The sequence below is a fragment of the Rhincodon typus genome, chromosome 3 (assembly GCF_021869965.1).
Source record: "Rhincodon typus isolate 14 chromosome 3, sRhiTyp1.1, whole genome shotgun sequence".
NCBI lineage: Eukaryota > Metazoa > Chordata > Chondrichthyes > Orectolobiformes > Rhincodontidae > Rhincodon > Rhincodon typus.
This window is the reverse complement of record NC_063334.1, coordinates 23,786,623-23,811,308: the sequence shown is the minus strand read 5'-3', so window position 1 is coordinate 23,811,308 and position 24,686 is coordinate 23,786,623. Positions and strand designations below refer to the sequence as shown.

Sequence of the window (24,686 nt, the reverse complement as noted above, 5' to 3'; positions counted from 1 at the left end):
ACATTTACTAAAACATCAACGCCATCAATCAAATGGTGGTATTAATTAAACATTCCAGGGTCAATAGTAGAAACATAGTTCATTAATCAAATGCAGCTATTTATTCACACTAATTAAAGTATACATAAATAGCCATACAATTAAGACTAATACACCAAGATAAAATGGTGTTGTTTCCCAAGACAGTAGTGCCAAAGCTTATTTCAACACATTTACTTTGAGCATCGACACTAGGCTAATTTAAAGTGGGCAGCCAGCTAACTGCCTCATTAATTCCAAGTTTCACCCACTCCTCACATCTAGTTACTAGTGCCCACCCCCAGAACTTTCTGATTAAATGAACATTCCTCAATGAAGGTCAGGCTAACAATATTTATTATTCACTCTCAAATTCTCATTTTTACAAAAGCAAAAATTGCTCAAGGCATTTATTGTTCCGTAGCCTGAGATATTCTTTAAAATGTCATGCAAACACCCTTTTCCTGGGTCAGTTGTATACAATGTACTTATTTTAATCACTGACAAAAGCTTCAAGTTCAGACAGAAAATGGCTGCTTCCTCCTGAGGTCAAAAAAGAGGAAAGTAATTGTACATTAGCCAGTCAAAAATAGCTAAGAGATGAAGACTAATTATGGTGCCCTACACAAAGCTTCAATTCTTGTAAAGTAAACATATATCTCCATCAATGACTCTACAGGTAAATGCAATATGTTCTGTGGTCCTATGCCTTACAGATTAGATAGTCTTGGATTCCATTTCTAGTCAAATGCATGTTAGATAATCTCATTTATACAAGACTTTGGGAAATTCGTCATTGATCCAGGTATTACATAGACAAGGGAAGTTATGGCAATGCCATTGGAAACATAATGGTGTAAAATTCTCTAGTTACATTTATACTAAGATAAAAATCAGACAAGTTTGCTTACACAGCTAGATCAAAAGAAATAGAATGACTTGCTACTTTATGATAAGATTAGAAGTGTGAATGAGAACATTGATGATACCGATTGGTGAATTCAACAATTCCAAAATCAGAAATAGTCAACAGGAAACAGCACTGAAAATACACAGGGGCAGCAGGCAATTTGCCCCTGCAGTCACCAAAATACTTAGGAAAATGTCAGAGCTGCCCAATCAGAGAAAACCGACCTACTTAAGTAGAATGAACAGAATAAATGAGAGCGGCTCCTCTCGAGTGCTCGCGAGAGATAAGCAGTAAATGTGCGAAAGAAATAGCCTGTAAGTAAAGAGGCAGTGTGCAGGCAAAAGAGAAAGTAAGCAAGCGTGTTTTGCGGCCATTTTGTTGATTCATAGGATTCGTGATCTCGATACCTAATATAGGTAGCTGACAATTTGCAGCAATTTTCTGATCGTTTATTAAGCAGCAGCAGTTTAGATATGATACATTAGTTAATTAGATAAATATACAGCCGTGGCAAATGGAAATGGTTCACAAATACCAGAGGACACATAGGCTGTTGACACAATGTGTGTTTTCTCGTTAAAATTGTGCATCCTGCTTTCAAGCCAAAAATTGTTAAGGAACTCTTTCTAAAGACTTCCTTCTCTTCTTCTGGTCCATCAGGAGAAGACAGCTCCCTTAAGACCACATGATGAGGACTACTGCCTACAAGGTCTGCCTGGTGAGGACTACTTTCTGACCCTGAGGAGCTATGGATATACCCAATTTCTAGGGGCAAGTAGCTTATGTTGTGTCAATCAATTGTCTGAATCTTTTTGGTCAATGAACAATGTAACAGCTATTCATGATGTCAGATGACCATTGTCACCTTGCCCACCTCCAGTTCAAGGTTACTTTTCATTCCTTCTAAGGGCAAAACTTTCTTATTTTGGAAAACACCACACTCATAACAGAGTAGTATGGCACCTGATAAATCTTTCATTTAGAAGGCTAAATAAAGGTAGAAGGCTAGTTACTGCTGTAACACAGTTAAATAAGGTTTCACTATGTCTCATAAGGTCTCATACAAAAAATGGAACAGTAAAGCTACAGTTTTAAAGGGGACCCCAATTTTTAACAATTTGTATTGGGAATAAAGGACAGGAAGAAGCAGGTTGCTGAAATAACTCAGAGGCCAGTATCCTGCTACCAAGTTACCCTTTTTAAGAGAGTCCTTGACACTGATAGAGCTCCCTCAGAGTGAGCAAAACCTCTGCCACACCTGTTTATATCTTTCAGCCAGGGCTCCCTGATTGGACCAGATTACAAGCCCCAATCAGGGAACCGATATTCTATACTCAACTACCTGACTCACCTCATTACAATCACTACCACCACCGCATTCCTCCTCCCACCACAACCAGGTCCAAGGACAAAGGCCAGTTCTTTTCTTTTGCAGCTCTTCCTGTGGTGTTTTAGCACCAAGTCCAACTCTGCCTCTGATATGGGTGACGTGTAACACACAGTAGCTTGCCTCTTGTGCCCGCAGTGTCTCTGAATAAATTCATTCTTCACTTCAGGTGGCAAAGGTGCCGAGGTGGTGACATCTGCTGCGTCCATCTCAGATTCCAAGGTATCTTCAATGCTTAAATGGAGATGGAGAACCCACAAGTTCTGGAATAGTTGGAAAGGCAGTTGAAGAGTCGGGCATGTTTTGCTCCTGCACTGTTTGCAAGTTTGCAGCTTTCATATGGTACACCTACTTGTTCAGGAACCTTACACCTACCCAAACTTTATACATCACTGGACCTGACCTCACATTGACCATGCCTCTTACCCATGCAGGGCCATTCCTGTGGTTCCTACACCAAACGTCACCCCCTGAAGTAAATGGTCTTTCTTGCTTAGAGGAGTCTTGTATCCATCATTGGTGTTCCTGATATCGTTTCATACATGGGGGTTGGTCCTATAAATCAAATAGGAACCAGGCCAGTTTGGTATCTAGTGAAGCTGTAGGCTACTTCTTTAAGCCTGCCTTCAAGTTTTAGATTGCTCTTTCTGCCAGACTATTGGATGATGGATAGACCTGTCCTTAAATGACAAATACCATTCAACTTTAGGAAATACTCAAATTCCCTGCTGGCCATCACTTCTGGGAGTCCATGTATTGCAAAATATGCATGTAGTTTTCTATCCCAATCCCCATGTTTGACGAATGAACTCTGTGCACGTCCAGCCACTTCGAGTGTCGTTCACATGACTAAGAATTTTGAGCCTATGAAAGAACTTGCGTAGTCGATGTGTGACTGAATCCAGGGTTTACCCAGCCATTCCCACAAATGTAAGGGAGCTGCTGTTGGTAATTTTTGTCCTTGTTGGCAATTTTTGACCTTGTTGGCACTGTGGGTACTGCTCCACCAATACAGATATGTCTGCATCCAGTCCTGGCCCCCACACAACTTCTCACCAACATCTTCATTTTGTTCACCTCTGGATGACCCTGATGGAGGTCAGCCAATATTTGGCGGCAATCTTTGCATCCCATAGTAACATGCCATTCTCTACTGTGATCTGGTATCTCTGGATCCAGAAAGGTTTCAGTTCTGGTTGTGACAGTCTTTTGGCCTCCCCCATCATCACTAGCACCAGATCTTTGTGTGTCCAAAGTCTGATTGTCAGGTTTGACTGGAAGTGTGTCCAGAAAATGTAAAACCATAATGGACTCTTCCAGTGGCAGGACTACCAGCAGTGTATCTGCCAGCAGCAGGCAGCTCAATGCATCCACATATGCTACTTGATTTCTCGGACGGTGTTCGAACTTGTAATTATACGCAGATAGTATTAGAGTGCAATGCTGAATTCGGTCTGAAGTTATGAGCGGTACTGCTTTGTATTCCAAGTATTGTTACAAATTTAAGTCGATAAAAAGGTATTGGTGGAGCTTCCTGACTCCAAATATAACCGCCAAACCTTCCTTCTCTATCTGATTGTATTTACGTTCTGCATTAGCCAAAATCCAGGAAGCATATGTTACTGGTCTTTCCTCTTCATTGGACCACCTAAAAGGTAGTACTACCCTGATGCCATACGGGGAGGTATTGCACGTCATTATGAGACCTCGCTTGGGATCATAGTAGGCCAACACGTTACAGAATGAAAGCTGTTTTTTCACTTCCCTGAAAGTTATGGTTTGGCTACTATACCATTTCTAAAGAGGACTTTTTTTTTTTGGAAAAGAGTTGATGCAAAGGTGCCAGGATGGAGATCAGGATTTGTATGAACTTTCCATGATCATTCACCAGCTCAAGGAAAGACCTAAATCTCTGATACAGGCATGGGACCGGAGCACTTTTGTTTGCCCTCACTTTTTCTTCCAACGAGTGTAACCTGGTCTTGTTGCCTTTAGCCCAAGTAGGTCATTTGGGGGTGCCCGGAACACATATTTTTCCCTTCCAAGTGTACACCCAGCTGGGAAAAATGTCTAAGGACTATGTTCAAGTTCTCTATCTGCCCCTTATTGGTCATTCCTGTCAATAGCACATCACCTCGATAAATGGCGACCTAGGAGAGACCTTGTTAAATGTTCTTCATCATCTGAAAAACTGCACAGGCTGACGATACCCCAGATGGCAGTCTCATATATTGGTACAAACACTTATGGGTATTAACTGCAGCACACTTCTGGAAATCCTCAACTAACAACAATTGCAGTACGCATGGCTCATGTACAACTTTCTTAAGGACAGCACCCCTGCTCACTATGCATATAAATCCTCTATGCAAGGGATTGAGTATTTATCCAGCTGCGAAAAGCAGTTTACTGTTTGTTTAAAATCCCCACCAAGGCAAATCAACGTGTCAGGCTTTCCCATTCTGCAAAGTGGACTGGTTTGAAGATTGCTTTCCAACCTTCTGATTTCTGCCTCTACTTTTGCCCGTAAGACAAATGGCCTGGGTGGGGCATGCAAAATTGTGGAATTGCTTCCTGGTCAACATGCAAGGTGGCCTTGGCTCCTTTGGTAGTCCCTAGACCTTCCTGAAAAACCTTCAGGTTTTTAAATAGGCCTTCACTCAGGCAGCCATTTTCTCATTGAAAAACATTGAGTCAATCTAGGTGAATCTTTCTCAACCAATTTCAACCCATCAAGCTTGGCCCAAGCCTTTTACTACAATCACTGGTAACTGAACCAACTGCTTTGCATAAGAGACCAAAACCAAAGTTGTCTCCTCAATCTGTAAAAGGTTCCCCAGTGTAGGTTCTCACTCTAGCTGAGGTCTTGTGCAAGCTCAAGGGTTAAAGAGTCCAGAGCAAATTTTCTTAAAGACAGGTTCTGCGATCACTTCAACTGCAGTCAATGGCAAACTCTCCGGTGGCTGGAGTCATACCTGGCACATAGGAAGATGGTCATGGTTGTTGGAGGTCAGTCATCCCAGCTCCAGGACATCTCTGCAGGAGTTTCCTCACAGGAATGCCCCACGCCCAACCACCTTCAGCTGCATCAATGACCTTCTCTCCATTGTAAGTTCAGAAGTGAGGATGTTCACTGATGATTGCTCAATGTTCAGCACCATTCACGACTCCTCAGATAGTGAAGCAGTCCATGTTCAAATGCAACAAGATCTGGGCAATCACCAAGCTTGGACTGACAAGTGGCAAAGAACATTCATGCCACATAAATGCTGGGCTATGACCATCACCAATAAGAGACAATCCAACCATTGCCCCTTGACATTCAATGGTATCACTGAATCCCCCACTATTAACATATTTGGGGTTATCATTGACCAGAAACCCAACTGGACTCATCACATAAACACAATGCCTACAAGGGCAGGTCAGAAGCTAGAAATACTGCAGCAAGTAACTCATCTTCTGACTCCCCAAAGCCTGTCCACCATCTACAATGCACAAGTCAGGAGTATGTTGGAATACTCCCCACTTGCCTGGGAAAAGTGCAGCTCCAACAACACTGAGGAAGCTGGACACCATTCAGGACAAAGCAGCATGCTTGATTGACACTGCATCCACAAGCATCCACACCCTCTACCACCAACAGCAGTGTGTACTATCTACAAAATGCACTGCAGAAACTCACCAAAGATCCTCAGACAGCACCTTCCAAACCCACGACCACTTCTATCTAGAAAGACAAGGGCAGCAAATGCATGGGAACATCATCGTCTTCAAGTTCCCCTCCAAGCCACTCACCATCCGGACTGGGAAGTAAATTGCTGTTTCTTCACTGTCACTGGGTCAAAATCCTGGAATTCCCTTCCTAATGGCATTGTGGGTCAACCTACAGCAGGTGGGTTGCAGCGATTCAAGAAGGCAGCTCACCACCACCTTCTCAAGGGCAACTAGGGACAGGCCAGTGACACCCACATCAAACAGATGAATAAAAACTGAAGATAAAGGATGTCCTATGAATACAAGCAATGACTTGATTGAAACATTTACAATCATGAGGGGTTTTGACAGTGTGGACAGAGAAGGAATGCTTCCTATTATGGGAAAATATGGAGCTAGATGTTTACTGTTTAATAACAACTTTCATCTATTTATAACAAAATTGAGGCAAAATTTATTCTGGGCATTTAAGAATCTCTGGAACTCTTCCTGAAAAGGTGATGGAAGCAGCTTTTCTGAATAGTTTTAAGGCAAAAGTGGACAAATGTACAGTGGAGGGGAGTGTGCAGAAATGGATGCATTAGGGATGGGGGCCTGGAAGAGAATGCATTGGAAATGCAGAGGAAAGAATGCCAATAATCTCTTTGCTAACAGTTTTGAAATCTCAACATGATGTGGAGGATAATGTCAGCTTGCAAGGACAAAAATGGCCACAAATGTTGTTTACCTCTTGAATAACAGCACGTCAGTAGCCTCTTCCATACACAGATGATTGCACATATGCAAGAAATCAGACAAGGCCTTAGTTGCCAAACTAGCAGTTAGGTAGATGCAATATGTCAAAGAGAAGAAATGCGGTAGAACACAAAACAGATAAACAGATCACAAGGTTTGGCTAGGCCACTAGTGTACTGTGTCCAGACAGTGCCTTTAGTATGTTATTGATTACTATATCATCAGCTGCCAGATGTTAAGCTTGGTAATTCCACAGGAGTTGGACATTGTCACTGAAGCTAAAACAAAACCCAATCAGTACAATTCACTAAATGGTGCATTTGAGGCATTGAATTTAATAGAAAAGCAATGGAAAGTGGGGAGAGAATAGGCAGATGGCCTGTCCAATATGTTCCATTTCACACTACCCTCTAAAGTAGAAATTACCCCCGACAGATAATGTACAGACTGGAATCAAGAATATTTTAAAAGCGATTTTCTTTTTCAAAAGCAGCATCTTTTGCAATAGCAGCTGCCATTAGTGCCTTTTTAATCCAAATACAATATTAGTCAGTTCCTGTTTCACTGCGACACAACTGTGGGGTCAGTCACATGTCACTGTACTTGGATGTCGAGTGGCAGATCATCAGTTAGATGCCACAGCTTGCAATTTATTTTCTCTGACAGTTCATTCTTCTTTCTGTCAAACTATTCCCTTTTGCTTTCACTAGAGCCACCCTCCTAGTCTCCTCTCTGCTAACTCTGGCACTGCTTCGTAACGAAGAACATTTTTGAGCCAAAGCCTGCTGTGTCAATCCCTCCACACTGCTGGGGATCATGTGACATTTATCTTCATTGGTAACAATTCACCCCGGGTAACATGTTCTTAGTTACTTTGAAGTTTCTAGTTTCAGCCTTGGCAGAATTTTCAGAAACGTATTCACTATACCATTTCACAGGGCTGATTCAGGAGGATCAAAAGATTTATGGAGCGGTTAGAAATGTAATTATTTTCTTGGTTATCTAACAGTTTACAATCCCACTTGAAATTCCCAAAGCCACCTTAATTGTACTTCTTGAAACAAAGACACAGATGCAATGAACACAACATTATGAGCTGCTTGATAACAACCTTCAAAAAGTCAGTGGGTCACTTCATACACTAACATGGTAACTGCAATTTTGCAATAAGCATTTCAAGAAAATATGTATTGTCAAATCTGCTGCTCAGAAACATGCAGTTGCATATACAGCCTGTTGAGCAAATGGAAAATGAGTCATCAAGATTTTTCTTTTTACCCCATTTCACAAAATAAGCATTAGAATTCAGTGAGGAATTCTTAAAAACGTTTCCTAAATAAACAGTATAGTCCTGTAAAACTGTTTGATTTCCTTGGATTAAACACAACGGTCACATTTTATGTTGTTTCCTCAGACGCTATAGGTAACTGCAAAGCTGTCAATCCTGGACTCCCTGTGGTCACTGCAATCTCCCATGACCTTTGTAATGAGTGGGTAACACATACAGCTGCAGGCCAAGGGCTGCATCTTAGGCACCAAACAGTGCAAGTGTTACCTCATTAGACGTGTCTTCTAGCCTGCTCTGGTAATCTGTCAAGGTTTGTCTCAAATTCTCAAGGACGACAGAGGGGCTTAACGGTTTTTCTTTGTCCTTGCGACTGCCTAAAGGAGGAAAAAAGGAAGACATGTAAAGCTTTTAAATATTGCATTATAATACTGCAGCTAGAAAATAAACATCGTGCCTAAAAACCACTAAATTTCACAAATTATTCAATATCAATCTCTGTCAGTGCATTGATATATTTATTGACCAGGGAGATATGGAATTCTTAATGATCTCAGAAGTTATGAACAGTATACAGCATAACCAGAATTATACCAGTAAATATTATTATCTTTATTTCTATGTTTTAAATTGTCATGTTTTCAATAAGTCAATCTACTGACATGCACTATGCTTGATTCCTCCTTGCAACCATTCATAAAAATGTAATGTTGTCACCATGAAACTGCTACCAATGTTGTAATAATGATAGAAAATTATAATGAAATAATTAGAATTAGAATCAGGTATGCATTGTGACATTGTATATCAGAGATACAACACTGAAAACTTTGAAATCTATTTGGTCACCCTATCCTAACAGCACAGCTATTTTTAATGAATGAGGCAAGGGTGGCAAAGGCAATTTTTTTCCCAACAACTTTTTATATTTATAGAGTTTTTAAACATAGATAAACACGTGCTTTTAACATCATGAAACATCCTAAGGTTCAGCACCAGGCAGTAAATATATATTCGGGCAGATAGCTAAAAGAATGGTCAAAAGGATAAGTTGTAAAGAAGAAAGAGAGGTAAGGAGGCAGGGACATTCATGGAGGGAACGGTAGAGAATAGATCCACAGCAGCATAATGTATAATGAGCAGATATCTCAGATGGTTATAGAGTAGGAGGAAACTACAAAAGTAGGAAGGGTTGAAGATATGAAAACAAGCCAGAGAATTTTAAAAATTAATCAGCAAGTAATGCAGGTCAGTGACCACAGGGGTGATGGGTGTTAATTTATAACCAGTAAAACTTTAGATATCCTCAAGTCTATGGAGAGCAGATGATGGAAGCACAGTCAGGAATTTGTTGGGAGTTAGAGATAACAAAAATATGGATGAGGGCTTCAGCAGATGATGTTCTGAGAAATGGCATTTGGGCAATGTTAAATTTTTGAAATGGACTGTTTAAGTGATGCTGTGAATATATATGGTTAGAAGCTCTCATCTCGGAATCAAATTGAACAGTCAGATTCAGCCTCCATTCCATTGATTTTTTTTTATTCATTCATAGGATGTGGGCATCACAGGTAGGCCAGCATTGTGGGTGCAATGGTGGGGAGGGGGGTGATGTGTAGTAAAAGAGAGAGATCCACAATGCTATCAAGAAACAAGTCCCAGGATTTCTGAAGAAGGGTCTAGGTCCGAAACGTCAGCTTTCCTGCTCCTCTGATGCTGCTTGGCCTGCTGTGTTCATCCAGCTCTACATCTTGTTATCCCAGGATTTTGGCCTGGTGATACAAAGATTGATAATATAGTTCCAAGTCAAGATGGTATTTGGCTTGGAGGGTTATTTAGAAATGGTAATCTTCCCAATACTGCCTGTATCCTTCTAGGTGCTATAGCTTCTGGTTGGAATTGGAAGTGGGGACTGGAATCAAGTTTAATCTTCCCAACATTTAGAGGAAATTTCAACTCCTAAATACGAAGCAAGCATGGGTGCAGTGCATTAAAAAGGACAGGAATGATTTCAGAAAGCAGTAGGTTTGTCTCTGGAGTATTCTGTGCATTAGTTGAGATTACAAATAAAAATATTTCAATCATCATATTTTCTTCCAGTTATATGCATGGAACTGAAAGGCAGAAATAATCTGAATGCTACAGCAAGAGATGCTATTGACTTTTCAGTGTTCAAAAATGTTTGTGATTATTGGGAAGAAAAAACAATGTAACTAAAATGTTAAATTGCTGACTTCAAGAATCACCCTCACTCTTTGAATGCAACAACCTCCTCATAAAATGGATTATTCCAACATCATTTAGCACCAATCATTTTGGTAAAATTACTAAAGCTTATTCCAAATTACATCTCAGTCATGAGCCAGGGAAGGCACAGAGAGAGAGAGTTAAAGACAAGGAGATTTAAATGAGCACATTAACAATTAAGTTGTAAATGTCATCTAACTATTGTATGTTTGTGTTAAGGTCTCCTTCTATCAAGTCTTCTTGAATGTTCCATCTTAATTTATCACCCTGAACTTAATCTGTAATGAAAAGTTCAAGAATGCATCCTAATTCCACATTTTAAAAAATCTGAAATGAATACCAAGGTCTCAGAGTGTCTCCACCCTTGTGAGACACAAGTTAAATAAACAATCCTCAATTATATTAGAAAAATCATTTGAAATACTTCCTCAGTTTTCACCACATTTGGTGAGTTAAAGGCCCTAATGTTTCTGTCAAAGTAAATTATTGGCAAGGCTATCATCAATCACATTTGTAAAAGACTAAACTGAGTAACAACGTTTAACTGCTCACGTGATCATTAAATGCAGAAATCAAAATTGTCAGTTCCCCGTGCTTTCGGATGCTTTTCTATACCAAATATCCCACAAAGAGACTTACTAGTGAAATACATGGAAGGGAGTGGAGTTGGAGTATTTTCATGATAGATATCCATTGAACACACTGGAAAATGTTAGGATTTAACATTCCAGTGAGTGAACCTTCAAACTGAATGATCCAGCAAAAATCTAGACCAATGTCTAATTCACCAATAAATCTGTGTTATGGTTCCTCAGGCTAAAATATGTTCTAAGGAGAGCACTACTGGGTTTTCTCGAAGAGGAGAAAGTAACCCCAATGATAATTTAAATAATATAAAGGAAGAAATAGAGCAATCCAACATTCTCAGATTTTAAAAAAAACAGCCACATAGGAAGACTAAATAGCGACTAAAATCTGAGAAATGGTGAACATTCTAATTAAAATATCATAATCAATTTAGTTAAACAGTGCCAACATTCGACAACACATTAACATAAGATGAGAATAAAAGGATGACGTATTTGACCAAATGAATTGATTGATTGATTGTATTTTGGTACATGTGACAATAAATCAGTGAAAAGCTTTGTTTACAAGCAGTACAGGCAGATCATAGTAAGCAAGGATGTGCAAATCAAAAAGACATAGATGTGTACAGGTTACATTGCATAGGGCGTGTACTAGGCAAGATCAACATTAGCAAGATCAGCATCATTTGAAGTTAGACATTCCCTTCATCAGTCCAACAACAACCAGAAAGAAGCTGTTCCTGAACCTGAACGTGCACATGTTCAGGCTTTTATATCTTCTGCCTGACAGAAGAGGTTGCAGGAGATCAATACCAAGGTGCGATGGGTCTTTGATGATATTGGCAGCCTATCTGTGGCAGTGAGCTGCGTAAATGGAGTCCATGGGTGGAAGGTGGCTTCCGTGATGGTTTGGGCTGTGCACACCACCTTCTGTAGTTTCATACTGTCCTGGGCAGAGCAGTTGCCATACCAGGCTGTTATGCACCCAGACAGTATGCTTTCAATTGTGCAGCTGTAGAATTTGGTGAGGGTCCTTACGGATATGCCAAATTTCCAGAGCCGCCTGGGGAAGAAGAGACATTGTGTGCCTTCTTGACTGTTATATAAGTGGAGAGTCCAGAACAGGTTGTTGGTTATTGTCACTCCGAGGAACTTGACACTCTCCACCCTCTTAACCTCAGTTCCGTTGATGTAGATGGGGGCATGTTCTCTTCCTTTCTTTCTGAAGTCAATGATCAGTTCTTTAGTTTGCAAATGTTGAGAGAGAAGTTGTTCTCATTGCACCACGTCACCAAGCCCTCTACCTCCTTTCTGTATTTTGACTCATCGTTGTTAGATATCCGTCCTACGACGGTGATGTCGTCAACAAACTTATAGATGGCATTCGTTTGGAATTTGGCAACACAGCCATGGTCGTACAGGGGGTACAGTAGGGGGCTGAGGACACATCCTTTGGGGGTTCCAGTGTTGAGTGTTATTGTGGAGGAGGTACGGTTACCTATCTTCACTGAATTAGATAGGAGGTAACAAATTTAGAATCATTCATAAATACAGTCAAATCCCACTCAAACTTTTTTGAAAAGCGATTACTTAAGAGAATTCATAGACAGGATATCAGCATTGCTGAAATAAAGAGCAAAAATACAGAATACATCAGGAGCTAAGTAGCTGATGCCAAGCATGCTCAGTATAGAATTACTGCATTATGTTGTATGTTCAAAGGAGGATGCTCATATTTAGAGCTTAGAGAGAGGGAAAAATTGATAGGAACACTACATATCGTACCATTCACAAAATTTTGTTAGTCCAATTTGCTTTTAGTCAAATATGCCTTCCTTTCATTGGCCGGGGCACTGACCATACTAAGACAATACATGTTAAAAAGTATCAGAAGCCAATGGAGAAAAAGATTTAATTTCCTGTCAGACATTTTTTTGTTTTGTCTGAAAGATGCCAGATATGGGTTAGTGCTCAGCTGCAAGGTAAATCCTGCCAGAATGGAGAATAGTTAATTGACCAAAAGGGTGAAACCAAACCTCTTGATGATCTTGTACAGGAACAAGATTGGTCAAAAACAAAAAAGTCTCAAACTTAGTAGCCAAAGGCAAGAAAATCTTGAACGTTCTGTGGCAAGGAATTATGCACACATATAGGACAAAGCAATGAAGAGAGTTGTAGTTTTCAAGTTATAAGCAGTTTTATTTGCATTTAGTAAGTTTCTGTCTTCAAAGCTCAATCTATGTGGGATAGGGAGAAAAAGGGAAATTGTAATGCATATAGATATTGCTTTCTTCTACAGTGCAACTTCTTCCCTGTCAGCATTTACAGTAATCTTGAATAGGACATTAGGAGCAGCCTTGTACCAATGTAAAATATCATTAATAATTACTAAGAGATGGGACACTACTAATGGTTGGTGTTATAGGACAGTTTTCTGTAATTATAAATGTCACTCACTGGCTAAATTCTTAAATGGATAGGGTTAAAAAATGTTTCCAAATGAATTAACAAAATAGTTCAATTTGACAGAAACGTACATGTTTTGCATCCATTGCCATCTAATAGCTCAAGTTGAGTGCTTCCACCAAGTCCTCCTTTCTAGATATTTTTAAATTAACATGCTTGGTTATGTTAAAACACAAATCCAGGGTCAGGCAGAATTGAACCTGGACCTTATAGTTGGTCTGAGGGGCTCTTGGTTAATATGGAAGAGGATAAAACATTACGGAGTCTCAACAAAAGACTTTTCTGAGCAACAGTATGTAATTTATTGCAAAATAGCAATGGGTAAAATTTAGATTGGCTAGTTAGCCACAACCACTAAGATACTAAAATGATTAGAAGCCAAAGATGACCTGTCTGAACCCATCAGGATCTTGAGCCAGAATCCTGATTCTCTACCAAGACTCTAAGCTGAAATTGGGTGGACCTTAATGTAGTCCCCAAGATCAACACTTCTAGAGCCAACCATGAGAGAAAAGAAATTAATCAGATGGAGCAAGCTGATTTGGCCAGGTACCCACTCTAATTTTCACGTTGAGCTCTCTCAATACCTTGCTTATTTGTTGCTTTTGGTAAAATAGGAATGTGAATATTCATGAGGTGAGCTGAGCTGGTAATAAGGCATTTAACAAGCAATATTCCTCCTTTATTGGTAATTTATAGAGAAGCATAGAAACATAGAAAATAGGAACAAGAGTAGGCCATTTGGCCATTCAAGCCTGCTCTGCTAGTCAATATGATTGTGACTGATCATCCAGCTCAGTTCTCTGTTCCCATTTCTCCTCATACCCCACGATCCCTTTAGCCCTAAGAACTATATCTAACTCCTTCTTGAAACATTCAATGTTTTATCCTTAACGGTTTGCTGTGGCAGAGAATTGCAGGCTCACCACACTGAGTGTAGACCCTGGTTCTGGACTCCCCATTCATCAGGAACATCCTCCCTACATTTACCTTGTCCTGTTAGAATATTATGGGTGTCTATGAGATCACCCTCATTCTTTTAAACTCCAGTGAGTAAAGCCCTACTGATTCAGTCTGTCTTCGTATGCCTGTCCTGCCAACCCAGGAATCAATCAGGTAAACCTTTGTTGCACTCCCTTCATAGCCAGAACATCCATTCTCAGATAAGGAGACCAAAACTGTACACAGCACTCCAGTTGTGGTCTCACCAAGGATCTGTATAACTGCAGCAAGACATCCCGCTCCTATATTTGAATCCACTTGCTATGAAGGCCACCGTACTATTTGCTGCCTTCAGCACCTGCTGCACATGTATGCTTACTTTCGGCTTGTCACTGTCCGTCCTTGCCCCTTGATGAAGAACTTTTAAGTGACTAATTAAGTGGGAGCAAGCCATGCTTCCTGTTTGTCAGTTATCATTCATATATTTTTAAGAAAATATAAATGAGCCAAATGGCTTATGACATCCATTGCTATCCTTGTAATATCTGCCTCTGGTTATACAAAGGGGAACAGAGGTCAGGGATTGCTATCCAATCAAATATTCTCAACTTTTACGAACCATTTACTAATGAACTACGATAAATCATCTTTTGCACTGATGGAAAGACCCTGTCCTTGTACATGTACGTTTTGAACATCTTTGATCCTTCCGGCAGCTTCTCTTTTTGTGCTTCACAGCTCCATGTTTTCCTTTTAAGAGGAATGAAACATTTGATTGGAATGTTTCACGTTCTTTTCTATTGGAATGTTGAAATATCTGTTTCAAAGTATGAGGCAGTTCTTTAAACAGAAGTTGCTACAGTCCATTCAGTAAAAGCCCATGGCAGCAGCTATACTTAGCAATGCCTTTTGATGATTTGAAGTCACTGAGTGTTTAATGTGACAAGTCTACTCAATAAGTAAATATTGTTTTCAACTTGTCTCCTTCAACTAGTTAGCATTCATACTGCAAAACTGGTTAATATTTTAGGAATGCCCCATATCTGATGAAATTAACTCCATGACTACATGACTACCCTGCATCTCAGGGCAGAATCCATGGGCACCAGCTGCATGCACCTCTCCTCCAAGGATACTGATAGCTGGAAAATGCCAAACTTTCACAACCATCAAGGTACCTCTCTGATACACTGGCAGGGTGCTCTGGATGGGTTGAGTGGGGACCAGGGAAGGTGTGAATCTAGAGATTTGTGGGAAAGGTGATTGGTAAGGGAATCTAGAATTTTGGGGGCTCACAATACATAGAGACAGAGGCTGTAAGCCACTGACCAAGGAGCCCTCACTGCCGAAAGTGCGCAATAGAAGAGAAAATGGCTGTGATTGCACTCAGAGTGGGTGGGTAACTAACTCGAATAGTGAAGGGCTGCAGGACCCACCAATGTTCGGGCTTTTAAAGGGAAATAGTATTGCACATTGACCCATGAAATATAAAAGACACACACCAGTGTGGTCCCTAATCCCTGGTAACCCTAATGCATTTGCTTCCCTGTCAGTTTTGCACCTTCTTGCCGCAGACATCAATGACCAACACATTCACATTAACACTTTTAGGCACAAAAGCTGGGCATGGATAGGGATGTTATAAGATGAATGCAAAAGATGCCAGCAGCACCCATGCCCTCAATACACCCTTTCTTCTTACAGCCAAATGTTCAATAGGTTCTCACCAGAAACATCTGTCCATGGTACATCGTCTGTGGCCACAAAGTTATATCTTACGCTGAAACAATGACATCTCGGGCAACACAAAAAGGCAAACAAGAAAACGCAAAATGAAAGTAGTGGCGCTTATAAACAAAATTGCAAATTAGCACTGCACTGTCACACAAGCCACCCAAGTACTAGTCTCCTGTTCCGCAGCTGCGAGTGGGCTCCTCCACTATGCACCGCTCCCCCAACCAGGACATCCAGGCCACTGTCAGAGAATCGCTGTGCCATCTTTCCCCTCTGACATCTGCCAGAAACATCCTTGACCAAGCAGGGCAACTTCAGAATGCCAAAACTTGTCTGGGCGCACAGAGCCTTTTAAAGCTGACACAGGTGCAAGTGATACCAGTCTTTCAGCAGATATCCACTGAATGGCGAGTTTTGAGGGAATGGCATGTGGCAAAATGGGGCTGGAACTAGATGTGACAGATGTTATAGGAGTCGAGTAAGTAGCTAATGAGGCAAGTTTGATAATATATGGCCAGAAAACTCACTAGGCCTTGTGATGGAAACCCCTCTAAAAAAATCTCAGTGTAACTTGGACTTTTGTCATTGAAAAGATTCAGCCCGTGATCTTTAAAAATCATCAATAAAAATAATCATATTAAGAACATACAATTTGGTGACATTAAAATCCCCAACTTTGAGCATTCACTTTTAATATTATCTACTATAGACTATATTTTAGTAGTCTGCAGTATAATGTTATACTTCACCTTCAGGTGGCTGGCCTCCCTGAAGAATTCATCTTAAATTCACATCTGAGACAATGCAAGCAATGGGGAACTCAAAGAGTCAAGGTTAAATGACAGAATATCACACTTCTGCACCTAGTCCCGGAGATGTAATTAAAGTGGAGCTCCCAATCAGTAGGTCACTCAATCACCTTATGTTGAACTCACAACTTATATTTTTATTTTGATCGCATATTATAAAATTGGCATTTTGCTAATGAATACAACTGTCTTTTTCTGAAACATTCCTTTAACAATTACATTAACACAAAGATTTAGACAAATTCTCAGTAAATGTGCCTAGGACAGAAGTGTTTCTAGATTCCTCATTATAGCATGTTCCTTCACTAGAGTAGCCTCTCATTGTCTCCTTTGAGACTGGAATAAAAGTGTGCTTTTCCCTGCAAAAATGCTCACTACATCCCACAATGAGCAGGCACTATTTAAAATGTCTGTCTAATTGCTTTCAACAGGATCCTTACACCGCAAGTCCAAAAAAAACACTAACACATGAATTATTTACTGAAATGTAAATTCAGAAAGAAATGTAAATACAAGGTCCGCTGCAGAATTTTTTTCCAATGCCCAACATACAGCATTTGCTCTTATTTTTAAAATGTTATGGTAACACTCATTGTTGTCCTAAATAACCTTCCTGAATTGGCCGTTACCAAGTGGCTCAAAATGCTGCATTATTTTGGCTCGAGTTACATAAAAAAACATCTGGTTCCTTTCCAGGTATTTTACTTAGAAATCTGTGAGGGCCTCAGTTCCCTACAGGAATTATAAGCCAGCAAGCTCACTCTTTACTGCCTGTCAAGTTGACCCTGGCACTTGTAAATCAAGCTCTAGCCCAGCAACATCAGGCCTACATTCTGTCACCTTTTCTCAACCTGCTTAGCCACTGCACTGCTGTGAGGACCACTCTTATCTTGTCATCAGATCAGTGCATGTTGAGAAGAGGGATTACAGCAGCATCTGCAGAATTCCCACAATGCAGTGGCTTTTGGAACACTGACAGCTGCGTCTGTCATTTCATATCGTCAACTAACCTGATGTCCTTAGGCCTGACACAGCAAAATTGCCCAAAAGGAGTTCGAGCTCTCTCATGCTGCCCCCATATGTTTCTTCCAGGAAAGCCTGCCGTTTCCTTGCCTTGTAAGAAGAGAATTAAAAACAGATCGTGTTAGAAAAAAAAAATTACCATATTACTGCCAAAAACTACTTTTACCTATTATATGTATATTGAATGATATTTTCAGGTTAAAACACAACCAAAGATGCCTATGTTTGAAAGCACTCGAGAGACAAGTAAATAAGTTGTATAAACGCCAGGACCTCACTTGGTTAAATAAATATGTAGGCACATATATTTTTAAAAAATTAAAATTCGCACAGCATAACAATTTAAATAATAAATAATTTTTCTTGAATGTCATCCAGAAATATTTCTACACATTTATCTTTAGTTACACTAAGTGGGACAGAATAGACATTTAACTTCACCATTGAGATTCTGCGTCAGCTACTGAAAATATCCACAGCAATATTTAATTCCACTCAAAGCAAGATAATGAAATCTACTGTTTTTGTATAATGTTTCAAAACCACATAGAAACTTAAAAACGTTATGTGTTTTGTTGATGAAATTTAAGTTTCAAAAAGCCATTATGATGACTATGTGTGTCAAATTATTTAAGGATATAGCAATTCTTTATTATTCTGCTCATCTTTTTGTTAAAAATCTCCCATTAGTGCTAAAGGTGAAAATTCCAGAATCAACACCCATATATACCAACTACATTAAAATAAAATCAAATTAATGTAAAATATGTACACTACTTAAATGGTAAAATAGTTGGACCTTTAAAGGTTCTGTTCAGTCTTTAGGTGAGCAAGCTGTAGTTAATTCTACGACTCTGTTCCAACATGAGGTACAGCTGCTCCTGGCAGGGTGACCCATGCAGATATTCGCCTTCTACAGCAAACAATTCTGTTTGTTGCCCAAGAATCAAAAAAATAATTGAGGCATAGCTTACACTTTTAATATTAAAAAACAGCCTTGTAGCAAGATAGGCTGTTCCTAAGGTCAAAAGTAAGTTAATTATTATACAACTATATCTGCTGTATGTCTCTTTCTCAATTTTGCAACAACTTTCTAAAACTTAAAATTAAAGGTCAAGTCTGATGTTATACAATACAATCACAGTGCTCAAATTTTTAAAAAATAAACAAGCTTCAAAGTGAATGAAAGGCAATTTGATGGATTAGCTCTTTTTTTTAAAAAAGTTAGAACATTTTTATAATAGTATCTCATTTGAAATCCTCGCTCTCCATTGCCTTCCCCAGCCCCTACTCATGTCAAAAAAGTCCTCACTAAGATATGTTCACAACTTTCCTTTCTCAATCTTCACAATGAGTAATTCCTCAACCTCAGTAATTTCAATCTCCATCTGAATTCATACTTTCCTTTTCAGTTGAATTTTTTGCCATCCTCAAACACTAGCTCCATTTAAGTTTACAAGCCATTTTCAAAACCACCATCACCGTTCACCCTCTCACCTTACATCTGCCCCCAAGCTGGTCACCTCACAGGATCTCACTATTGCCATTACATCAGTACAGATAAGCCATCTAATCACTTCCTTTCATCATTCTCCACACAGAGGCCTCCCTACCATTTCCCCAATCCCAACTGTAACTGCCCCAGAGAGCACATAATCTACGTGCAATTGCACATTCAAAACTATGCATTCAAAACCCCAGCTGGCCTTTGACACTCATGAACGATAACACTTCTACAGCGACGCCCTGCTGAACTACACCTTTACCTCCACCATCAATGCCCCACTCCAATCATTACTTTCACTCACACTGCCTATTCTCACTCATTCAGCTCTCCATTCCATTCCATTAATTTCAGAGATGTAGACTTAAATGAACATGGTGGAAAACTGAATCAACCATTCATCAGACCATTTTGTGCTAGAAAGTATCATCAGGTCCTGTACTTATTTAACGGCTTCGGTATTCCTGACATTTAATTCCCAACTCCAACGCCTTTCTACTAAGTTAACCGAGTCTCAAGTATTTCTTATTCTGAAGAAGACTCATAGTTGACTGTTTCTCTCTCCATAGATGTTGCTAGACGGGAGTTGTCCAGTATTTTCTGCATTTATTTCACGTATTAATGCATCTATGTTTTCGCTACATATAGTCCCCATTTCCCTTGTTGGTTGTAACATATTAATCCACCTGTGATGGTTCTGCTTGAAGGAGGATCCACGTTCAAAATATAAACATTTTCACTTTCTCTACAACAACTCTGTGGCCCATAACAAAATTTTAACATTTTCTGTTCTTGTTGCCTGAAAGTATAAAACGTCATTTTTGCAGTAAGTAGTAGTAGTTTAGTAAAGTAGCTGGAAGCTGTGTGAAAGCAGTTAAACTGCAAAATGAAGTTCCTAAATAGCAGCCAAGAGCCAAATACAAAAGCAGTTTTGAACCAACGGGAGTTCACTCAAAACCAGTCAAACTTCAGCTCAATTACAAACTTCACAGGTGGAAACATACATATACAGACTCAAGTGTCCAAAGGCATTATTACAGTGTGCCATCCACTCCTATCATTCCAGTACTTATAATAAATGCAGCCATTCTAACCTTGCAATTAAATTGACAATGCTGAAACTGCAGATACTGTACAGCTCCATTTTCTATAAAGTTTATCCTTACTTTTGTTAGCTCATCCTGAAGATTTTCAAAACTTTCCTCATGGCCTTGAAGCATTTTTGAAAGGTCAGCAATCATATTATTCTTTTCTTCAATTTCTGCTGTCAATTGTTGTTTTGTTTCTGTAAATTCTTTTTGTAATCTTAAGGAGAAAATGGCACGTTTAGTTAATATTTGTAAATTTAAAATAAAGTAAGAGCAACTTACAGAAATTATGCTTCCATAATTTAACAAGTTTAAACGTTAGCATGTGCAATTTAGCAATGAATCCTTTATTATTTGACACCATTCTCAGAACATAATCCCAAAAAACGGAGCAATTGCACATTATAGGACATAACCACAGGTCAATACTCTGGTGATTTGGTTTCGAATCCCACTGTGGCAGATGGCAAAATTTAAATTCAATAAAATCTAATGTGGAATAAAAGGCTGGCTTAATGGTAACCAACTAACCAATGTCGATTTTTGCAAAAACCCATCAGATTCAATACTGTCCTGGTCACTAATGACTCCAATCCCACAGCAATATGCTTGGCTCTTAAATGTCCTCTGAGCAATTTAAAAAAATTGCCGGCCTAGCCAGCAATTCCAACATCTTGTGAATGAATAAATATACAAACTCTTACTTTTGTAATCGATTAGTAGTTTCTGTAGCTTTTGATTTCTCCCTTTCATATGAGAGTTCTATATCTCTGAATTGCTGTTTGATCAAGTCCAAATTTAACGCTGCATCTGCATGGCTGGACTTTTCCACTTGCAACATATTTTCAAGGTCTCGGATGCGCAACTATAGAAAAAACAAATAAAAAATATTAAAGATGATTCAAAATGTAAGATAATTATAATAGGTACTAACAGCAACAAGTCCTCTCAGAAATGCCAGTTTTTGACGCTGACCATCCAAACATATAATCACAAGAAACAGTGTTCTGCATTTCACGGTGAATAATTATTTATATAAACTCTTACCTCAGAAACTGACAAAATAAAACTAACTCACAGTGAATTTATAATGGATGGATATTTACCGCCAATGTAAAAGAGACGCAGGAAATAAAACTAGTCCTTGCAAAGCAGGCTGATAGTGAGTCAGCAGTTAATTTCCACCACATTCAATCTTATTATCATTAAAGTTCACAGGCCAATAGTTCAACATCTTTTGTAGACTCATTTAGTCACATGACTTTGTGTGAAATTAAAAACCTTGCCAGTATTTTCCAAGTCAATGCCAGTTCAGTAGGAGGCTATTTCACACTGCTGATAAAAACAGATTTCAACCCTACCTGTTCAACCCTCTGTTCTTTCCTTCACAGATGCTGCCAGACCTGCTGAGCTTTTCCAGCATCTTTGTTTTTGTTCCTGATTTACAACATCTGCAGTTCTTTTGGTTTTCAACCCTACCTTATGTTTTAAATTTGTAGCATATACTGCCTTACAATAAATTGTTTGAGAATAAATTACATTACAATCAATTAAATATTAATATAAAAAGGTGCTAAGATTTGTCTGGCCATACTGTTTAACAAGCTAAAGACATTTCTATAAACATTTCAATAGACAGAAATGTTCCATTAACAGGTGACCATTATCACCAATACTGAACCATGCAGACCGTTAGATGAAATATTTTTGCAGTATGGAGGATGACTTTTCATATTTGCCTTAGTCAATGTGTGAACTTATGTTAAGCATTATACTGATTAAATGCAAAGTGGAGATCCTTTTATTCAACATGCCACAACACTCGTAATGTAGACCAAGAATCATCATAGTGCACATTACAAGATTAAGAATTGAGGGTCAAATCACAAGATCTAACCCACTGACAATTGAGCAACATATTATCAGTGATTCAAATTCTGTTACAACCTGGCAGATAGCATTCAAAAGTACACATGGTAACATTCCATTAGACATAATAGTGTTGCCCAATAAAAGGGGGTCAGTTAGCTCAGTTGGCTAGATGGCTAGTTTGCAATGCAGTATAACACCAAAAGCATAGGTTTAATTCCAGCATCAGCATGAAGAACTCTCCTCTTAATCTCTCCCCTCACCCAAAAATATGGTGCCCCTCAGGTTAAATCACCTCTCTCTCTATAATGAGAGAGCAGTCCTATGGTCCATTAGGTAAGAAAATGTTTTGCACTCAATACAGATCAGATATTCCACATGGGTCTGTGTACTTACAGAGTAAGTGCCCAGAGTCAACAGATTTCATGGGATCCTATGGTAATTCCACACTCCACCACCCTGAGTGAGGACATTCTATCAAATATGGAAGGATAACTGCAATAGATATTGGTACATATGGAAATCTATAATTTTGTGAGTACTCCAATATGTCCCTCTTCTTCTGAAGCAGCTGAGATAACTTAATTAAAACCAAAATTCAGAGGTCAATACTGTGGCACTGTGATTCTTATGAGGGTTTTAGTCAAGTACTCTTACATTCCAAAGCAAATGAAAATCTGTGTTGTACTGTGGCATCTTTTACTGAATAGTGCTGAGCAAAACTTGGGCCTTTTATGAATTTTCTGCACTATTAATGTTTTAGTCTCAAACATCAAACAAAAATACTCAAAAATATTGTGCAGAAGTAAATTAACAAAAATCTCATAGATTCTTGCATCAAAGCAATTTTGTAATGAAGAGATTTGTACTTGCTGCATGAATAATTTGCAAGTTTATCCAACATCTTAAACTTGAGAAGGATAATTTAGCTTTACCTGAATAATTTCAGAGTTAAATTTTGATTCCAGATGTGCAGCCCTTTCTGCCTCAATGTTTTCTTCTAATGTCTTCACTCTTTGCTGCGATACCTTAAAAACCAAGCAACTATCATATTTACTAATTCAATAGTTTGCAGGCAATTAGTATACTTAAATAAGTTATTTTCCTTTGTTCCCAGTGTTATAAAACCCCTGGGAGACCAAAAACCAAAAGTAACTAGATTTATTGAACAATCCCCAAATTTAAAAAAATATAGAATTCCACTTTTTGTAACTGTTATTTTATTACCAATCAATATAGCAAGATGTACTGCTCTACAAGGTAGTAATAAATGTTTCCACATAATTGGTTGTTAGTTCTAATGCACAAAAAACGCTTGAAAGCAGATTACCTTTCCAAAGCTTTAGCACAAAAGAATTGCACAGAATAAACTATCTACTATTAGATGTGCTATCACAGTCTACCACTTCCTGTAAATCTGGCAAATTTTAAAGATTTAATGTCACTATTCCAAAAGGTTTTTTTAAAAGCATATAAACTGAAGAGGCTAGAAATACTCAGCAAGCCAGGGAGCAACTGTCAAGAGAAACTTATTGAATACTTCAGATTGATGACTTTTCAGCAGAATTGGGGTTAGTGATGCTACAGGTTTTAAGTAAAGAAGGTGGTAAACAGGGTGAGGAGGGGGGGTGGGGAAGGGCGAGAAGAAAAACCAACAAGTCTTCAATAGGCTACAGATACGAAATGAAAATGTGAGAATAGAAACAGAAAGTAATGAGGGTGAATAAAGTAAAAGAAGACAAATGGAAATCCCATCAGAAAGAAAGACTGAATTTCCTCCAGGAATGACCACCTTGTGGGTTTCCCACTCTCCCCTCAAATAGGATTCTGTTTGGTTTCTTTTACCTTGCCCAATTGCAATGCTTTCCATTTCTCCTCTCATATTTAATCACTCTTACCTCCTGCCTATCACCAGCCATTTGTTGGTCCATAATTTTTAAAATCAACCTATTCAGACATGTTGTGAAACACATCTGGAACAGGGGTTCTTGGGACTGGGCCTCCTGGCTCAAAGGTAGGGGCACATAGTATTGTGCCACAAGAACCCTTTCCAGTGTGTTCATGCCTGCTCTGCAGATTCTGGGCACTTGTGCTTTATTAAAACTGGTCATAATGTTTTTCTATGCTGGGGGATCACAGGCCTGAAACACTGACTGCTTCACTTTCTGTAGATGCAGCCTGACTTGCTGAGCATTTCCAACATTTTGTTTACATTTGTTGTTGCCAGGAACTGGAGTATTTTGTTTGGAGGGGTTTTTTTGGCATCGTGGTTAAATATGCTCTTTCAGACTCAGCATCAAAACAAATTGAGATAACAAGGTGTAGAGGTGGATGAACACAGCAGGCCAAGCAGCATCAGAGG

General features: G+C 39.1%; 1 protein-coding gene across 1 annotated transcript in view; it reads right to left on the bottom strand.

Annotated features, from left to right (window-relative positions):
- The window catches only part of LOC125487765 (coiled-coil domain-containing protein 171-like), a 54,473-nt gene that overhangs the window by 24,037 nt on the left and 5,750 nt on the right, over nt 1–24,686 (bottom strand). The window contains exons 3-7 of the mRNA XM_048620024.1: nt 23,260–23,352; nt 21,160–21,320; nt 20,534–20,672; nt 17,851–17,953; nt 8,323–8,429 (exon numbers count right to left, since the gene is read on the bottom strand). Of these exons, the coding sequence (XP_048475981.1) occupies nt 8,323–8,429; nt 17,851–17,953; nt 20,534–20,672; nt 21,160–21,320; nt 23,260–23,352 (603 nt within the window). The remainder of the gene's footprint in view (nt 1–8,322; nt 8,430–17,850; nt 17,954–20,533; nt 20,673–21,159; nt 21,321–23,259; nt 23,353–24,686) is intronic.